We start from the raw sequence: 19,861 nt of genomic DNA, 5'->3' as shown, positions 1-19,861 counted from the left end.
AAGGGGTCAGAACACACAGTGTATCACAGTTTGTTGGTATGGGGCTGCAGAACAGTATGACCACCAGGGTGCCCAGGGGGTCACAATGTTATGGCTGATTAAAGTATTCCATATAAAGGCAAGTGGTGGCCTAAAGGTTGGAGAAGTTCACAGAACGTGTGACCTGGAGGTTGTCAGTTCAATCTTCAGACAGGCAGGATAAATCTGGCTGGGGAAAATAAAGAAGCAGTGTGTAACTGTGTAAATGTTATCAGGGTGTTCCTGCAAAAGAGAGGCTTCCTCCTAGTGAATATTCCTTTATAAATTAAGGTTAAAGAAAACCCAAACAATTTAAATGTCACATTTATGCATATGAACTAATATGAATAACCTTTAAAGGGAATTTTTTAAAGAGTATTTTTCAACCTGGACAACCTGTTTTTGTGTGAATGTGACTAATTGGGACAACATGTTCACTGGACATTTAACCATCATAAGTTACTTGGATGTTGACTGTCGCTTTGGAAACAGGAAACAGATAGTGGTTCCCCGGTGTTAAAGTGCAATTTTCTGCTCTATAACAACACTTCACTACTTGCTAAAATGCCTGATATTGTTGGGAAGCTGGCTTGCTTGTCTGAAACAAAAGAAAAAACTGAAACAAAGAATTTTACTGTGCCAGAGAAGATTTTTATTGTACAGATTTCAGATAAACATTTCAATTGAAAGACATGAAATGCAAAATGCTTTCAAGAAAGTGAAATTAAATCTAAGGTGCAAATGCTGCTGTTTGTCATCAGACAAGCATTAGTTAGGAAGAGAAGGTTATTCTCCACTGAAGCCCAGTGTGAATAATGACTTGAAGAAAGGCTAGTGGAGGGATTTCATATGTGACACCCTATGTGCCACTGAAAAGCTCCTTTGGCAGCTTGGCTTTGAGGGTATAAAGCTTTTAGTAAAAGGGAAAGACAAGGAGGCGTCAATATGGCCAGTTCATGAGGCCAGACCAGCTAGGAATATCTGGGAAAGTGTATGAGCTATACTTTGTCCTCCAATGACCCATTAGAAAGGCTGACAACAGCCTTAAGGTTTACTGTGCTGCTCCCCTACCTACTTGAACTATCTTAACCTGTTTTAACATTTGACTTTTAAGTCAACAGGGAAGCTGTTTAAAGAAAAATGTTTGCCTCTTTCGCAAATGGAAAACCAATCTAGCCTAAACCATCCATTTAAATGTTATACATTATATCAGCATCTATGCATTCACTTTGAGAATTGGAAGGGGGGAGTCAATGTTTTGGGCCCTTAGACGGCCAAAGGTTTTTAGGGGACTAAAACTAATTCCCTGTTTGTGCCATGCAACGCCTCTTCATCTTCACCTTCTGGAAGCTCATAATGCCAACTACTTAGCAATTAGGATAGTAGCTCAGATAGCAGATAGTATGTGCTTATCTATAACTGGTAGACAATACAAGCTTTATGAAAGTTCTCCCCTCAGAGTCAAGCTGGCTGCCTCCGTCTTTAGCACATCTCGGGTTGCAATTTTGCTGCCCGGCAGCGGAGGACCTTCAGGAAGCTGTCAATCTTGTGGGAGTCCCGGCGAAAGCAGGACAACAAGAAGTGGAAGTTGGTTAGTCTGGAAATCCTGTCCTGGCTGATGTCATTGCCTCCTCTGTAGGGCAGTGAGGAGATGGACTGAGCTGCTGGACCCAACTGGGAGAGAAAGGAAGCAGGGAAGGTGGGAGGGAGGGCCGGGAAAGAGAAGAACAACATTTTAAATTCATGTTTTAAATGAGTGCAAAACGAGGGGTTTGTCTTTCTGTACTCACACACCTTGCCAGATAAGATTTCCAGGCCATCTCCCAGGCTTTTGGTGTGCTCCAGCAGCTCCCGGACTTTGCTGGATATGCTGTTTTGGGCCGGGTGAGGTAGGGTGTTAGCAGAGGTGGAAAGGATTACAAGGGGGTCTCGCCAGGCTTGGAGCAGGGAGCGAGCCAATGACAACAGGTCTGCCTCCTGGAGAAGAAGTCAGACAGATAATATAAATAATACAATAAGCTGAAGATTAATTGAAAGACAAGAGATCAAAATGATATGATATGAATACAGAAAAAAGCTGAAGTAAGGTGAGGAACACAACAATTCCTAAATTCTGGTGATAACACTGTAATAAAAACATACCTATGAATATTATATTCTATTTCTGACAATAGATCCTCCTAAATGTTACAGTCTGGACCTTTAAATCAAATCTGGCTTGTGTCTCGCTTGCAAATTGCTTCAATTAGAACTTTTACAATGTTCACTTAAGTTATTTGGGTGAAAGCTATGATAGCTCATTAATGTTTGTACATAGAACCTTCACTCCAGTCTAGTCGAGTATATCACAAGGTGATCAGTGCATCAGTGATGGCAAAATCTTTCATTTGTGGGATGAGCTTCTGTTTTCAGTAAATATAATACTCAGACACTTTGTACTTATCAAACATCTGACTCAAACTTATTATCTACAATCTGATGAATGACAGTTAGGGGTGTAGCACAAAATTATGGACCCTGTAGGTTTCCTCAATGGGCCCCTCCCCACATCCACAGCCATTTATTCTAGTATCCCCCCAGGGATGCTGGAAGGCAGTCAGAGTTGCTGAGAGAAAGTCAGTCTACACAGTGAAGTCACACTAAATGCTAAATGCACAGCATTCATGGTTTTTTCATTAATTTCAATGGACAGCATAATTTATAGCCTATTTAATTTAAATGTTTAAATCTTATAAACATTTTATTACTTTTTAGTGCAAAATCTCTTTCCTGCCATCAATACAACTGTATAAATGTAAACCCCAGTAAAAAAAAGAAAGAAGAAAGTCATTATAAGTTTAACATCTTAACACATATATATAATGAACTAATGGTTTTTATTGTGCCAGATTTTAGGGGTGTGGCAGCCCCCTCAGCACCCCTACTTTTAGCGCCCATGTATCCCCTTCAGTACTTCGCCCATGATCACTTACTGATACTTGCAGAGCTTGCTCCTTGTCATTGGGCGTGTGTAGAGAGGAGGTGTGGCACATTGAGGGGCGGGGCATCATCACCCGGCCCATCGGAGGGAAATGAGAGTCCTGGAAGGGACAGAGCGTGATTTTTACATTGTGTATTACAGTGTGATGGAAAGCAAGTTTTAAAATTCTGGAAGGTTGAAAATGTAAAAGAGTTAAAAAGAAACACGAATGCCTCTATCTACAGTCACTGTTTGGTTTGTCCCTTGTCCTGTAGCTAAAAACAACTAATTCTAAGGTGACAAAAACACAACCATTTTTATTATACACACATGAAAACATACTCTGAATATTCCATTTCTGCCACTGGATCATCCTAAATGTTACAAACTGGACCTTTAGGGTAAAGAAGTTTAATCAATCTTTCATCCCATGTAGTATTTTATTCCCACTATGCTGAATACATGACAGAACTAGACAACGGGGTCCGAGTATCCCCTACTCCATTCAGACCCTATCAGAAGCTGAAAGCACACCAAAATAGGGCTTTAACCTGAGGTTTAGCATGGACACCTCCTGACAGTGCAAACACACACACAAACTGACCAGGTCCTGGGTGAGCATCGTGCTGAGGGAGTGCAGTGTGTCAGAGCGCTGGGAGGCTCGGTCGAGCAGGTCAGAGATGGGGACGGCACTGCACGCTGCCACCATGTACAACACTGTGGAGCACGGAAATATGACGGATGATACACATCGTAAAGCCACATGTCACATACAGTTTTTCAATGGGCTTTTCAGATCCACATTCGCTGGTCAGGATAGGCTAACTGTTAGTCTAACCAGCAAATGCAACAGATTTTCAACCTGATATCAATGCAGCATGATATTTCAGTATCTTTTATACCCCTTTTCACAACATTGAATGTTTTCTGAAGGATTTAATGATTGATGATGATGATGAATTAATCACTGAATTTTGTTGGATAAAAAAGTGGAAATGCAGTTTTTTTAACGGTAAGTATCCCCCCAATACTGGATTTTTGAGGTTGATATCAGTATTTAAAAATTTAAAAAACACAGCATTGTTTAGATTCCATACAGACAGATGCAAATAATTTCACATTTTCAAATACTTTCGGAGATTGATTAAAGCTCATCTCACCCATCATGAAGAGTTTCCTTCCATTGGTTTTCCTCTGAGCCATCTCTCTTCTGTTGCTATTTGTTAGCCTTTGCTTCCTTTTTCGTCGCTGCTGTTTCTTTCTCTTTCACCATGTTGCCTCCATTTTATAGTTCCTTGACTTCAACACTTTGGTTATGCAGTGTGCTGAATGATTAAGGTTAAGGAGATTTGAATGGATGCAACAGGTTGATGATTGTGTGCGTGTGTGGCATGGTTATGGAAAAAGCCCCCCCAGGATCTTAATTAGATGGATGAATAAAACACTGATGTTTGCACAATGTTTTGTACTAACACTTCTTAATTCATTACAACATCATTTGATGGTTAAATTACTGATGACTGTGTTAAGTGTATAACTCACCTGACCTTTCATTTACTGTCAGAGCATCATGGAACTTTAAAAAGATTTCCACAATGACTGACATTGCCTCCAAATGCAATAAGTTAATTAAAAATAAATAATAAATTAGTAATAAGACTGCGCCATACTGTAGCCCAGAAGGGACTAAACCAAACACTGGCTCTAGATTGAGCTTTTTTGCGGCCACTGTAGTTTCTCATTCCCAGGACGTCAAATACAGACAACAATATAATAATATAATCAACAAATAGGTGATGTATTATTATAGGTCAAAGGTCCAGTGTGTAACATTTAGGTGGTTCTATTGTCAGCAATTATTAGTGTATAATCATCTGAAAATAAGAGTCATTGTGTTTTTGTTACCTTAGAATGAGCTGTTTATATCTACAGAGTGAGCGGGTCCTCTTCTACAGAGTCCACCATCCATGTTTCTACAATTGCACATAACGGACAAACCAAACACAAGTTTTACTGTAATTTCTATTACATGCTTGGTTGCAATCTGCAACTTCACCGCTAAATGCCCCTAAATCCTACACACTGGACCTCTAAGATAAAATAAATAATGTCATTGCTGCTCTGTGAATCCCCACAAAGTCCTCTTCTCATGAGCTGAGACAAATTTAATGTTTTTTTTTTCTTTTTTTAGCTTAGGAAGTATGAGAATTCTCTCAACCCATACAGAAACATTTAATCCTCCATGGTTTTCACTGGACAGTGTTGATATGCCAAAAAAAAAAAAAATATGGCAATGACCTTAAAAAGCCATAGCTCATTGGGCCTGCCCTTATCACAATACAAAATGTACATGTATGAACAGGCTGCACAGACAATATGTAAATGTTAGTTTTGCATAAAAGGTATACAGACATATTAGCACATATGTCTACACATGCATACAGTACAGGACAGTGACATCTTGCATGTGCCATTCTACATGTTTTCACACGATCAGTTTGTGTTTTACTGAGCTTCCACTCACTGTGCAAGAAGCAATACTGAGTTTGACAACAAGGGCAGTGACCTTTCTTTACAAACATGGCCTTCTGTTGAAGGAAGAGAAAACTAGAGAGACCAATAACGACAACAGGAAAAAAAAGGAAGATATATGTGGGAAAGAGGCGGCCCATTTCCAGTAACTCCACACAGTTCCTCTTTCTGTTGAAGTCAACCCCAATCATATTTCACTTTCAAAACATTCCGCTTCCTCTTTTTATGGCACTCATTGGGCCTGCAAATAAATGCACACAACATACACACACACAAACACACAAACATCCCCGCCCCCCCTTCAATGTGAGCATGACCGCACACTCTGACCTCCCTGCACACACTATAAAACATTAAGCCCTGGTAGAGGTGGACACCTGACGTGTGGTGAAGGTGACAGTGCTTGCTGTGTTTGTCTCTGTGAGGCTGTCACTCAGAGCTTCACCTCCCTCTGTGGCTGGTAACAAAGCTGACACTCTGATGTCGCCCCCGGGATCCCACAGAACTGACTCATCTTTACTAGTGTTCTGTAAACACAAAAGGAGACAATATTGTGGTTTGGTTGACAGAGAGAATAAATACTGGATTTTGGCATATTACTGCTTTTGCACTAGTCTGTGTACCTGATGTGTGCATGCATGTATATGTGTGTTTATGGTAATATTTCCCTCACTGTGCATCAATATAATGGGCCATTTATTTTTGCATTTGATCTTACATTTAAAAACATAAGAAATAGTCATAGGGAAAAATATCCAATGCTTTTCTGTGCAGGGATGCAGATTGAATTTTCTGCAAAAATCCAAAGGATAATAAGGTCTCATATGCTTTCTCTCTCCGCTTCCCTACAGATTCAACAGTGTGCAACACTCAACGTTAGCTTATAAAAGGAGTCTGCTCACAGTCCCACCAATACAAAGTCCAAAGTCAAGCTAACATTACTGCAAAGCTTGTTAAATGTATTGTGATGTAGTTTTAGCTGGCTAACCCTAGGTTGCTTGATAACGCAGACAAATTGTTAGTGAGCTAACATAACAAAAGATTCTTCCTCCAGCGCCCCGGGACAGATCTGGCTGTCATTTTCAGATGACTTTGTGGGCTGGTGTAGCGGGTGGCTGGTGCCAAATAACATTATTCAGCATGGCTGAGTTGCAGCTGGCTAACCTTAGCTTGACTGCTAACTAACATTATCGCTTGCAAAATACTATCTGAGTAGATATGTTGGCTAATGTAAGTTTGACTGGCTGTGGGTCTGGCATTGCTGATTCATCTGGTTGGTTGATGGGGTGATTTGTAAACTCTAAGCTAGTTGGTAGCATGTGGTCAACTGTCTAAATAAAATATAGGAACACTGCAGATAGTAACGTTATTCTAAATATGATTGTAATTTATTTTCCAGCGCTCAGTCTCGTGTGTCACATCAGGATGATAGAGGCCCCTGTGTACGGACTCTTGATTCTGCAGTTCACTTAACAGCCCCTGGTGTCATTAATAACAATGATTTTAGGAAAGTTATGTATCCAACTTTTAAAGAGCAATGCTTATTTAACTATGTGATAAATGTGCCCCAATGTGCAGCTGTCGGATTTTGCTGCATTTTTACATAAACCCTAACCCTGCTTATTTATAGGTGCCTTTTCACGCCATTGTCAGAATTGCCTGGAGGATATTTTATTATTTTGTGTGCTATATGTAAGTTAAGTGTGACCTATAGAGGGGCTAATAGTTGACAGTCAAAGAGAAAAGAATGAGACGGCTGTCAAAAAGCCAAATGTCCAGTGGAGCTGTCAAAAAGTGTGTGTGTTTGTGTGTGTGTGTGTGTGTGTGTGAGTGACAGAGAGACTCTACATGGGGGCAGGGCAGCAGGTCCTGTCACTTCAATTTCTCTGCTTTGCTGGCTATCTCCTCTAGATTGTGAAAGAGAGGGAAACCAGCCAAGACACCATCCTACAGTCCCAGAACAGCAATCTAGTTCAGTGGTTAGGGTCTGGAACCCTGGCCGGGCCCCCCTGCTGTCTCCCAGCCAAGCGTGAGTCCTGGGCCAGCAAACATAGCATCTTTCACGGGTGGCTGCTGGTGAGCACAGCCCCGTCAGCAGCATCAGCGCCAAGGAGCTGACTGGTGGAAACAGAGCAGGACTGATGACTGATGCTGGACTCATCCTCTTAAAAACATGGGGACATTTGTTATACAGCGTGTGCTGCCAGGACACTGGGGCTTTGATGCTGGTCCCGCTTATTATTTTGGAAACACAACAGTCTGAGGATTTGAGGTTTTCTAATGTTGCGCTTACTCTCACATCACCTAATACTGTATGACATATAAAGAGATAAATGTCAATGGAAATTAAAATACCTTATCATATCTATATAGTATTAGTATTAGTCCATTCTCATTGGATGTGCACTGGTGGCTTCAAGTTTCAACATCCCTCTGTACAAGTTGCATACTGGACCAGGACTGACTTCCAGACTATTTGTAAAACTTTCCACGTTCAGCAGCTGAATGTGAAAACAGTGTCTAGTGTCAAACTCTGCAGATACAGCTTTCTGTCCTGTGAACAAGAAGAATCCACTTTCTTCTTTTCTCTAAATGTTTATTATTGGTCATCATCAAATAGCATATTTGGTCTGTGTAATGACATACTACACAGTCTTCTAACCCATGATAATCAAGGGTTGCTCCACCTTCTCACATATTGACTGTAATATGTTTTCTTTGACTTGTGGCTTTTGTTCAGTTTATTTTGCCTCATTCAGACTGAACACTGTGTAATTTGATCTATATAGTGTTGTTTTAACTCAAATTAAGGACATTACAAAATGTCATCATAATGTATGTTTGCAACAAAAAAAAAGGTAGAGAATGTCTGAGTGCCTACCTGCAAATACTGACAGCAGTAAAAGACATTTTAATAACAAAGATGTATTCGTATGTGCATTTACATAATTTGGAAAGAAAAACCATTCCGGCAGTAACACCTTTTGGTATTGTGATACTCTATGACCACAATTATGTTTAATAAAATTTTATTTGCTTATTCATCAACTTAGAGCTCTTCCTCTGTATGGAAACACTGAGTGCTCTGCCCACCTACACATACAAGACAACAATAAATAAAACATGTTATTACTTACATTTAGAATGGTGCTATGCAGTGTTGCCTGTTGGTCATGTCTTGCAAATGAAATATTTATGAAACATGTCACATTGGACACTACAGAGCCCCAAGGGGAAATGCGGTAGAATAAAAAATATATATGGGGGGGGGATATATTTTTTTCTCCACCATGTCAGTGCAGGGGACTCAAACTCTAATTGGTTTGGGGCCACTGCTAGTATGCCATCTCACAGGAGGGCCACTTCAACGTTCAAATACTACAAGAAAGCGGCTAAGTGCAATATCCAAATCGCAAGAACAAACAAGAAAAAAACATTTTTGTGTTGGTTGTTTATTTTTTTATTTATTTCACACCATCACAATTTTAACTTTTTTTTTTTCGGGGAGAACTTGTGTTGCAGAAATGACCCTAGTTTCTATACATTTTTTATATCATTTTTTTCCATCTTAGTTGTTTGCAGCCAAACAACAAATGACGGCCTAGAACCTGGTCTCTTCTTATCAACTGTTTGCACACATTTTTGACATTACAATAGCTTTGAGCTTTGGCATTATCTTGCACCAAACAAAATAGAACTGTGTTTTTATTGTAATTGTATATGAAGGGGTTGTTTAGTGGATTATATTATATGGATTATATTCTTACATCATGTTGCCAGGAGGGGGATGGAAGGCTGCAATTGTGCCCCAGGCCGGCAATTTGAGATCCCTGCCTTAGGGGCCCCATAAGACACAGAGTGAAATAATGTACAAAACACACTTCGTCTTATAACATACACAACAGCAATGCACATATGTTTATAAAGCCCCTTCACACACACTCAACCACATTCACATATACTTCTTCACATCATCCTAAGCTTGGAATGACTGTAAATTGCAACCACGTTTCATGTTTACAGAATCTGTTGGTTTTGATGGGAACAAAAAAAAAGTCCTTAAGGGTGATGTCAGTGCTCAGGTTACATTCAGGCCAGCCTCACAAGGTGAGATGTTAATGTGTGCAGAACGTGAAGAATCCTGACTGAGGTGTCGAGTTTGCTATCCAGTTTCTTCTCCAGTGTTCAGCACTACGGACAGAGCCAGAATAGCACCGCTGACTCCTTAAGGGGGATTCTGTAAAATGTGTTTACTGAGGTATGAGGTTATTTGCAGTGCTGCTGCATGTCTCAAGAAAGGGAATTCCTTTCATATAAATACAACAAAATAGGTCTGCAGATATTTGAGTGTTCTCTGTAGCAGAAGGTGTTTATGTTAATGTCACTAGATGGCAGCATTTCACTTGTTTCTATGGCTATGACTTGGCGATGGTGTCTTGGCTCATGTAGAATCATGTAGTCACAAGTGTTTTGGTGAGTGTGTTGTATAACTTCAGATATCATCAGTGTGATCCAGCAGCATTCAACAAAGAGAAGATAAAGGGAGGGATCTCCCCAGTGGATGCAGTAAATTCTAAAGTGTCATCATGACATAGGTCAGCACTCTTTACACATCATTACCAGAGCTCATAAACTAGACGCTCCTTACTATAAATATTCAGTTAATCTGACTCGCACCTCTTTGGGGATGTGAATAAATGTAGTTGCAATGCTTTGACTGCTTTGGAACCTAAAGAGTGCTTGTAAAATGACACAACACAATCTCCTCATTAAACTGGGTGTTGATATAGGTAAAACTTAAACTCTGTTTACTGATAAATACTATGTGACATGTTTTTTATATTATTTTTCACAGTTTTAAAGTTTGACTGGCTTTCTTGTAATTACATCATCTTTTTTTTTTTTTTATCACATTATCTTGTTGTGCCCTCCTCTTCTGTTTCCGACTGGACAACTGGTGCCACCTACAACTCCTAATAATGGTAGTGTATGGAAACAAGCATTCGTTCATATTTTCTTTTTTTTTAAATATTGACTCAAAATTCAGTTAAACTTTGGACAAAACAAAAGTTAGAATACCTACAGCTCAGTGACAACTGATATAACTCCATCTACTGATATGCCGTCTATATGATTAAAAGCACCACAAAAAATCAAGCGAAACATCTTCAGAGGTGATTTTTCTGTATTTTCTTCACAACAGTGTCAGATATATTATTGATTTTTCATTTTAAATGGGACAGTCACTGAAACCTGGCTTACATTGCCACCTCCCTGAGTATTGCCACACTACTGGCCAACTTGTCAGAACGTCAGCTACCATCAAGCTATTCTTAGAGATCCACCACATCAGACAAGACACAACTCTACTACAACAGTGATTGTTGACAAAACACAACACACCGTATCCAGCAACTTGGAAGTCCTCCGGGGATTACAGCCACTGTGCTGTGCCGGGATACATTTCCAGCCTTCTGCTCCCTGTAAAATCTCTGTGGAATCTGTGTGCCACCCTGTTACCCCATGATAGGAATAACTGGACAGGCATAGCGGTGGCTCAGCCTCATACCACACAATTATCTCAATTAACACCAGCCACAGGGCCTGCTGTAGGCCTCAGAGAACCGCATGGTGTGGGTGCTGTTTTGGATTCATCAGATGGAAAACAAACTGGAGGGAGGAGGGAGAGGAGAGGAAAGAGATGTTGTAACGTGACTCTGGTGTGACTCCCTTGGTCGTTGCTCCTCATTCCATTGTTTGATATTTGCCTTGGCAGGGACATGAGGCGTCATAAAAACATGTGTCCTGAACATAACTTTGGTAAACCGGCCAAGACTTTCTCCCTCCAGCCACCTGTGCTGCTATCACAGCTCAATTTGACATTTGTCTCAGTCAGGTTTTTGGAGAGGTTTTGCCATAGAAGTACCAAGATTAGAAGAGACATACAGCACATACGTTCTAAGCATCAGCAACCTGTTTGACAAGAATAAAGCTGGATTTATACTTCCGACTCTTCTCAACAACAGTTAAAGCGACTATTAGGGGGCAGCCCTATTAACTACACATCAGATACCACATGGGGACTGCAAGAACTGTGATTTGGTGCTTGTCTTGTGTGCTCTTCGACGAGTTTCTGATGCCTGTATAGACTGTTCAGCGTAATTACAACCACAGGCAAGGTTGAAGAAAGTCTCTGTAACCTCTTTATTTTCGTTAACATGCATCTAACAAAGCCATTTCCACTGCAAACCTTCTGCCACCCATGACTCCCTCTCTCTATTGCAGTCAATAAAATAATGTACAGCACCCGCACAAAATGATGCCATGTTCAGTAATGAAATGCCATCAATGGCATCAATTAGTTTTGCAGGAATTTGGTCATAAATTCTGACCTGGAGGACCACCAACCTTATTACAATTTATCCTGAGGGGAACATGAATGAAGCAAATTTTTATAACAATCCTTCCAACAGTCTTCTGACTTTTCATTCAAAAGTGCAATCGTCTGGGGGGCCTGGATAGCTCACCTGGTAGAGCTGCCCCCCCCCATGTACAAGTCTGACTAGCATTGGCTAGAAATCAATGCTATACCAGTGCTTCTATGAATCCTCGTAAAGTTAGGTTGCTCCAGAATCATATTATCCCAATTATCGAACAAAACACTATCCAGTCAACAGTTGCCAGCATCAGTTTTAGTCAGCAATGACTCTTGTCCACAGTACAACATTTGACTGGGTTACTGGGTTTAGATTATAATATGGATCAAAACTACACTGCAGCATTTAAATGAATCATCTGTACACAGTGCCAACATACTCTACGTCTTTTTGTATAGCCTTTGAAGTTCTGCAGTACTGTTATGGGAACACATACATACAGTGTCTGCAGTTGTTAAATCTGTCTCACCTATTTCTATATTTGGAAAAGACTGGATGATTCAGATGTCATGCTACTTCCTCATTTCAGCCATGTCCGCGACTATCCTAAATATTTGAGTCCACGACCAAGAGACTTACTGACTCTCTATACATCATCACAGAGAAGACAGGCCCCAAAGGTCCCGCAGAGAGTCAGGCCTACATCAGGCAGAGCCCTTTATTTGAAGGGTTGCAACAATGAGAGGCACTGGAAGGTTTTTTTATTCCATCATTTCTTGTTAACCTATTATTAAATGTGTCACTGGGGATGACAATTAGGTATTATTTTTAATTATTTTGTCCAAAGTATTAGTTTAAATGTGTGAATGTGTGTGAAAAGGGTGAATGTGGCACATAGTGTAAAAGCGCTTTGAGTGGTCGGAAGACTGGAAAGGCGCTATACAAGTACAGGTCCATTTACCATTTACCATAAACCCAAGGATAATACAGTTTCATTTATATGAGACAGAGAAGGGCACCAGATGGACACATTTGTTTGGTATTTACTTATTAAGTCAGTAATGCAATTGCTTGATTTTAAAAAATATAATTAATTATTTTTTTGTTAATCAACTAATTAGATAACAATCAATAACTGCTGTTCTATTTGTCAGTAAAGAATACAAGACTCAACTCTAATATTTGTTGTTGATTAACATGGAAAACAGAGAGCTGCAGTGTTAAAACTGAGTTCAGAGGCACAACTCTATTAGGCAGAAAGCTCTAACCATGAAGAGGCATGTCAATCTGAAACCATATCTTAGCAGCCTGTCTTCACCCACTCTATCAACACTAGCACTGCTGTAAACCCCATTCCTTCACTCCATCCACTTACTAACCTTTCTATATTAAGACCCACTGACCCCCCTCCCCTTGTTTGACCATCAGAGTCCTGTACATACACATTTCATCAGAGGCATTCTGTAGTACATTACACATACACTACTTAGTGATCTCTGATTACTGTTTATTATGACTTCAATATGTATGCACGGACAATGAAATTACAGTCACTAAGTAGGTTGCATGTTGCATTATATTAAGAGTTTCTGGGGGTTTTGAAGGTATACTTAGTTTTATTTTACTGCAGCCGTGCTGACAGCCTGCTGCAACCCATCAGAGGCCTGGTTTAAACGGCACACCTCAAGCATGAGCCTTGTACAGTATATTAGTCCATGCTTAAGAAGCTTTACATATCACTCCTATTTTCACTCTTTTCCCTTAAAAGGCTGTGGAAGCTCACAAGTGACTTTGGTGTAGTTGTCCAGTGATGCTCGGTACCCATATTCAACATAAAGTTAACAATTACACAGTCAGTTTATTAGGTCTGCCTAGATAAAATAGCAATACATCTATATTCAGTGCATATTCATGTTCAGTTTTTGTTTCAGAGAGGTGTTAGCCTACCCTTAATATAAATGGGGTGGACAACATAATGGGCACATCTGTGACTATAACACAATGCAATTCAACAGCGCCATAAACTACACTGTCCAAAATGATTATACAGTCCAACCAGTACCTATTTAAAACAGTTTCATTACAAAAAAGTTCCAACTGATGAGGTCGAAACTATAACTTCATTGGTCCGTCTGTGTGGGCGGGTAGAGTAGTCAGAGCAGTTAGCAAAAGGTCATATAATTACGTTGTTACTATGTTGCATTTTTATTGTATTGCATTTATATTATTATTATTATTATTATATAACATTACTACCTACCTACCCATTGCAACTCCACTGATATTTCATTGATTGGTATTACTACTGTGCATTATGAGTTGAACTGAATTATTATAAACCATTTATAATCGTATAAAGAAAAATAAAAATAAATTAATTAATTAAATTTTTAATAAAAAATCAGGGATAATGCCAATAATTAAGCAATAGTAATGTGGCTGATCATTCTGGCGGGCGTGATCATCGTGGACTTTGAGAACTTGAAAGCAGCAGCTGAAGAATGTTAAAGCTGTGTATGTACGAATGTGCGCTTGGATGTTGTGCATGCCTTGTGGATGTTTGTGTGTGTGTCTGTGTGTATGTGAGTGAGGCGACTGGGGTACAAGATGAACCATCTGTCACCAAGAGTTGGACTGTAAAGATGCAGTTTCTCACGCCCAAGAACCCTATACCTCGAATCATTACTGGTGATTGATAAATCTTTTCTTCCACAGCAGGTGCTTACACTGAGTGTCTGACCATGTCTATATTTTAATGTGCACTGGGGTGAAACATTTCACTCTCGCAGAATGGATGAAACCACTCTTGCAGACCATGCGCATACAGACACACATGCTAAGCCACATTAAAAGTAAGTGTCTGTAAACTGGCCAAATGACTGAAACATCATGTACGGGCAATTTGTGCATGTAGAAAGAGTGAAGTCACAACCTCATATTAGTGGCTGGGCTGGTGTTCCGAACAGCTGTCAGATATGGTCTGTGATAAGAGCGACACTTTTGGAAATTATGACATGTTGATGTAAGTTCCCACAGGGCTAAATTTCTCACCCTCAATGTTTAAGCTTTGAACTAAATGTCATATGTCATCCATTGTTCAGAACAGCTGTGAGAGACATGCAGTGTGTTAGAAATTCACAGTTATCTTGCTGTCTATTATACTTTCAGTTAGGCAAAGGTAGGAAAATACTAAACGATTTAAGATATTTTTTTGCTCTAAGCTCTAAACTCGACTATATGTTACACGAAAGGGGTCATTGATAGTGACAAACCTTGAGTAATTACTACCCGACTCTGCAGGTCCCCCTGTCACATTTCCAAATAGGAAAGTCGGAAGAACCTCAGCAACCCCAACCTCAAAATCCGAGATGGCTGCTCCGCTCATCGACTAAATGAAAGTTGCAGTAATATGTTGTTTATTAGCACTTTTGTCTTTTGTTTCTCCTTACATCAGTCATACAAACCATACTGTCCAACATCTGTCTGCTAGCATGTTTGTATCAGCAAAATACAGCGTAATGTGTTGTTATTAACTGGTATTGCTAATGATGGTTAATGGCTAACCTGGCTACGGTCAACTCGGGTGGGATGTCAATATTGTGTGTACAGTTGGTTGTGCTACTCCCAAAAAGCTGGCTGATACTGATGTCAGTACTCTTGTCAAGGCAGAGGTGCAGCTCTGGGGCTATGTTTCATTGGTAACATTTGGGTTTACCCTACTACTTCCTGCCAAGATGGCTGCTGTGAAAAAGGTCTATTACTGGATGTAGGATATTTATATTTTTTATATTTTGGGTTTACCCTACTACTTCCTGCCAAGATGGCTGCAATTAAAAAGGTTTATTACTGGATGTATGATATTAGAACAATGGTTACACATGGTACCCCTGTTACTATGAGCACTGCTACTTGACCCCTCCACCACAGACGAGAGTATGATGTCATCAGAGCACTCCACTTATGTGCCCATAAAACTAAAGGTTACAATGTTAATTATTCAGAATCAAAAATATGCTCTTTTATAGTTGCTATATCATCAACCTGGTTTTTGGATAAATTCTTGATGAGACTGGAAGCAGTGTATAAGTGCCCTGGAAACCCCATCTCTTACCTATGTCTAGATCTGTAAAAAAAAAAGATACAGTTGCTGCAAGGTGTACTTTTTCACTGTTGATGGAGCTGCGCTGTTTTCCCTTGCTTCTAGCCACCCAACTAAGCAAAGCTTTTCATGTCCAAAACTGATATTGATCTTCCAGTCTAAATCTGTGCGATGGCAAACAAGCAAGTTTACCAAATGTCAGAGTGTTCCTGTAAGAGCCCAAAGGGTTTTCACTGATTTCCTGAGAGAACTTGGGACACTATGAACTTGAATACATCATGGCTTATATATTAGGCACAGGGTCTACTCAGCTAAGTCAGCAGTAAACCTTGGCCTCATTGCTCTTGATGAACTTTCTGTGACATGGAGATGGGAACAATTATCATTTGGAGTTAATATTCCCTGTCCTGGAATTGATAGCCGTGGCTTTGTTTTCACTGTGTGCCAAAAACAGAAACATTTTGAATGCCTCTCTAATATTTATCGTGGAAATTAACCGTGCTCTTCTAACTAATATCCCTGAACTGACAGCTGAAACTACACTGCATGGTGCATCTTCTTAAAATTGATCTCAAAATGTTTGGCAAACGAACAGCGAGAACTCTCCACTGAGCTGGTTTGTCTACACAGCTCTGTAATTCCATTCCTGTGAGACCATGAGGACAGCAGTGGTATCGTGATGGGACGGGAAGTTGGGATATGGACCCTGCCTGGCGCCTTGAAGACTACTCTGCACCATCCTGAGATGTAAAAGATCCCAAATATGACATGACCCCGTGTCTGTGGTGACAGCGTAACATGATGATCACAAACTTCAAAACACGCTCCTCAACATGACTGTAATCACTGATGGCAGTGACTGGGGAGGGTTGCTGTGATGGACGGCTACAGAAAGTAACAAGATGCTTTTAGAATGCATACAGTAGAAAAATGTATTCAGTATATAGCTTAGGCACGGGACGATATAAAAAGTTCATGTCACGATTATCTTGACCAAAATAGCTGCAATACACGATATCGCAATAATCATGAAGATGTACCTCATGCCTTTAAAATGGCACTAAAACCTGGAATCACTTTACCTACTGCATGACTGGAGGTGAATATGAATTCCAAGGTCTTTGCCAATTTGTTACCATAAAATAAGAATCCCGTATTGCTTTTTAGCTATTAGGAGCCCAAATTCTGTGGTCAGCAGTTATATTGTGTCATTGCTGATCAGCGGATGGACAGGATGATGAGTGTCCTTTCAGTCTGCCTCTATCAAAGTGGATGGACCTGACATATAAAACTACCTTGTTGGGTCTCGTATTTCTGACATCTGTTTCTGTCATTAAGACACTTTATTTTTCTGTTTTGGTTGTCTGTCTAATGTGACGTTACTCTAAACTAATTATACCGTAGTTTGTGTATATTAACCATACATATGGTTTTTATCTCCACTTCCTACGTTACTTTATGCTGTTTACAAGGTTCATCATTAGAAGGTAGGTCAGCTCAGTTTATTGAATTATTAAGATTAAAATACCCTCTGCTCTAGACTGTCAAAACAAACTCCATTTCAAAAGCAGGTGCTTTATGGAAGGGCCATATTTTTTTCACGGTTAAAACTTTATTTACACCATCACAAAGACCCTTTACTGATTATCTTTAATCTACAGACATAATCGGCATGCATGTCATTTACTCAGCAACATCATTAACTAACCTGTGATAAAGTGTTTGACAGCAGCACTCTGTCAGACATGGACGGTTGAGCTGTTGAGCTGTTGACTGAGAAGTAAATGTAGTTTTTTAGCACATGAGACCACAGGAGTCTTCCTCTGCTCTCTGGACTTCTTCTTACATATTTATTAACGTAAAACAGCGAGGTAAACAGACAGGCTGCAAGCTTTTAAATCTCCCGCTGTTGCACCTGGTGACGCATCCAACCCGACTCAGAGGGGCTGGTAGGGCCCTGTCAAGGGGGTACTAAAGGGTGGAATCAGTGACAACCTAAACAGGCCACAGTGCCCCCGCTGGTTTCGGCTGCTGCGTACCATCGAGAATCCCTTGGAAGTCATAAGGGCTCGTCTGTCTCTTATTTTTGCCGCATTCAAGACACACAAACAAATTTTATTAAAAATGTTCAACTAAACAACAAAATGTATGTTCAGTCAGGCAGATTGGCAACCTCTGCCCCGAAACTCTAAATAAAAGTATGTATGTTAATCCATAAATGTATGTTACATTACACCAATGAAAAAGGTTTACAATAAAAATTGTTTTTATTCTTCAGAGATTAAATTGATTATAGGGAGATTAAAAAGCATTTACTCATAGTTTTGTATCTGAAAAAATCGGCATGCATGTCATTTACTCAGCAACATCATTAACTAACCTGTGATAAAGTGTTTGCCACAGATGGACACATACTGACTGTCCGGGTCCCACAGTTGACCATTTTTATTATCTCTGTGGATAACCTAAAGCCACAAATCTCTTCTTTACTGTCCTATGTTGATTAGGAAAGTAAAGAAAATCATTCACTGGCTCTTTTTAAATAGTTTGATGTAAGAAATGCGATGTAGCAGCTTTTAGACATAGTACCACTAGACACTTCTAAAGCTCTTGTTTCACCCAGAAGGGGTCATTCTGAAGACAAGAAAGTGACATATGGCTTCACTTATCTTTGCTAGCTAGCTAGACAACTTTTTAAAGTCAAGCCATGTGAGGATATTCACGATTATCAAGGTAATTTAAAAAAAAGTTTTTTTAATCATGCATGATGATATCCTATATCGTCCCATACCTAATATAGCTGTATCTGATCTCATTCTTTTCGAATATCCAACTACTTCACATAAATGGGTCAGAATCTTAGTTTTATATCAGTTATTTCCATCAAGATGACCTCTGTAGCTTTTGGAAAGCCAGCAGCCCTGGACTACAGTGACTGACACCTCATTAACCCACCACAGCCCTGAAGAGGCCAACACACCATAGTATCCGTTACTTTGTATCGTTAGTCCTGCTTGTGGGGATGCTTGTTGCCCCCAGAATAACTACAAGAGGTCACAGTGTTGAGTGAGCTCACAGTAAATTAAACATAGGGACACACACACACACACACAGACAGGCAGACAACACCCCATTAGGTTTACCCGAGTTTGTAGGCAACACCCCAGGGGATTTGTCTGTATGAGTGCCACAGCTTGAGTGCATTCATGGCTCCATGTTCGAGGCCATGAAGGTAAGAGTACCCTGACCCGGGCCAACCTATGCAACAGGACCAGGGTATACAGCCATGCTAACAAACTGTAAGAAAATACTCCAGTGCTTAGAACTTAAGGCTAATGTCAGCATGCTAACATGCTCACAATGGCAATGCTAACATGCTGAGGTTTAGCAGGTATAATGTTTACCATGTTCACCTTCTTAGTTTAGCGTGTTAGTATGACATAATTATCTAATAAGCACTGCTTATAAGTAGTGCCGATAGCCCCTTTCAGAACCACCCTCAAAGTATAAAAAAGTAAAAGTAAGTAAGATCATTAAAGTAAGCAGCAATCAGAATTTGCCATTCAGTGATGCTGGAGTCAGAGCCGTATAGCCTGCACAGTACAGCCACATAACCAGCCCACACATTAGAACAAAAGCAACAACAAACAACACAGGCCAGATAGTCAGGACATGAATCCACTGCAGCCTGTTTGAAATGTCCAGTAACTCAAACCTGACCACCATCATCATCATCATCATCATTATCATTATCATCATCATCATCATCATCATGGTTGCTTTCAGCTACCTGCAGGGAGGTAGCTGCTGCTGATGCTCACTAACACCGTCACCGTTTGGCTATCAGAGCTAACAGCAGCACTCTGTCAGACATGG

General features: G+C 40.1%; 1 protein-coding gene across 1 annotated transcript; it reads right to left on the bottom strand.

Moving 5' to 3' along the window:
- Positions 1 to 1,241: 1,241 nt before the first annotated feature.
- On the bottom strand, positions 1,242 to 4,215 carry prl (prolactin). Its single transcript, XM_035657010.1, has 5 exons — positions 4,138 to 4,215; positions 3,582 to 3,694; positions 2,991 to 3,098; positions 1,813 to 1,995; positions 1,242 to 1,692 (listed from the first exon to the last, which is right to left on the bottom strand). The coding sequence occupies exons 1-5, from the start codon at positions 4,178 to 4,180 to the stop codon at positions 1,501 to 1,503; spliced, it is 639 nt and encodes a 212-aa protein (XP_035512903.1). The 5' UTR covers positions 4,181 to 4,215; the 3' UTR covers positions 1,242 to 1,500.
- Between the last annotated feature and the right edge of the window lie 15,646 nt (positions 4,216 to 19,861).

The sequence above is a fragment of the Morone saxatilis genome, unplaced genomic scaffold (assembly GCF_004916995.1).
Source record: "Morone saxatilis isolate NCDOM2014 unplaced genomic scaffold, NCSU_SB_2.0 Contig15, whole genome shotgun sequence".
In the NCBI taxonomy this organism is placed as follows: Eukaryota; Metazoa; Chordata; class Actinopteri; family Moronidae; genus Morone; species Morone saxatilis.
The sequence above is the reverse complement of the archived record's forward strand: the minus strand, read 5'-3'. Positions and strand labels throughout refer to the sequence as shown.

Bases quoted from the DNA above. Each gene is read 5' to 3' on its own strand.
- prl (XM_035657010.1), bottom strand. From the start codon at position 4,180: ATGGCTCAGAGGAAAACCAATGGAAGGAAACTCTTCATGATGG. The intron at 3,099-3,581 runs GTCAGTTTGTGT...TGTCCCTTCCAG, and splicing joins CGATGCTCACCCAGGACCTG to GACTCTCATTTCCCTCCGAT. The intron at 1,693-1,812 runs GTGTGTGAGTAC...TTTCTCTCCCAG, and splicing joins TGGAAATCTTATCTGGCAAG to TTGGGTCCAGCAGCTCAGTC.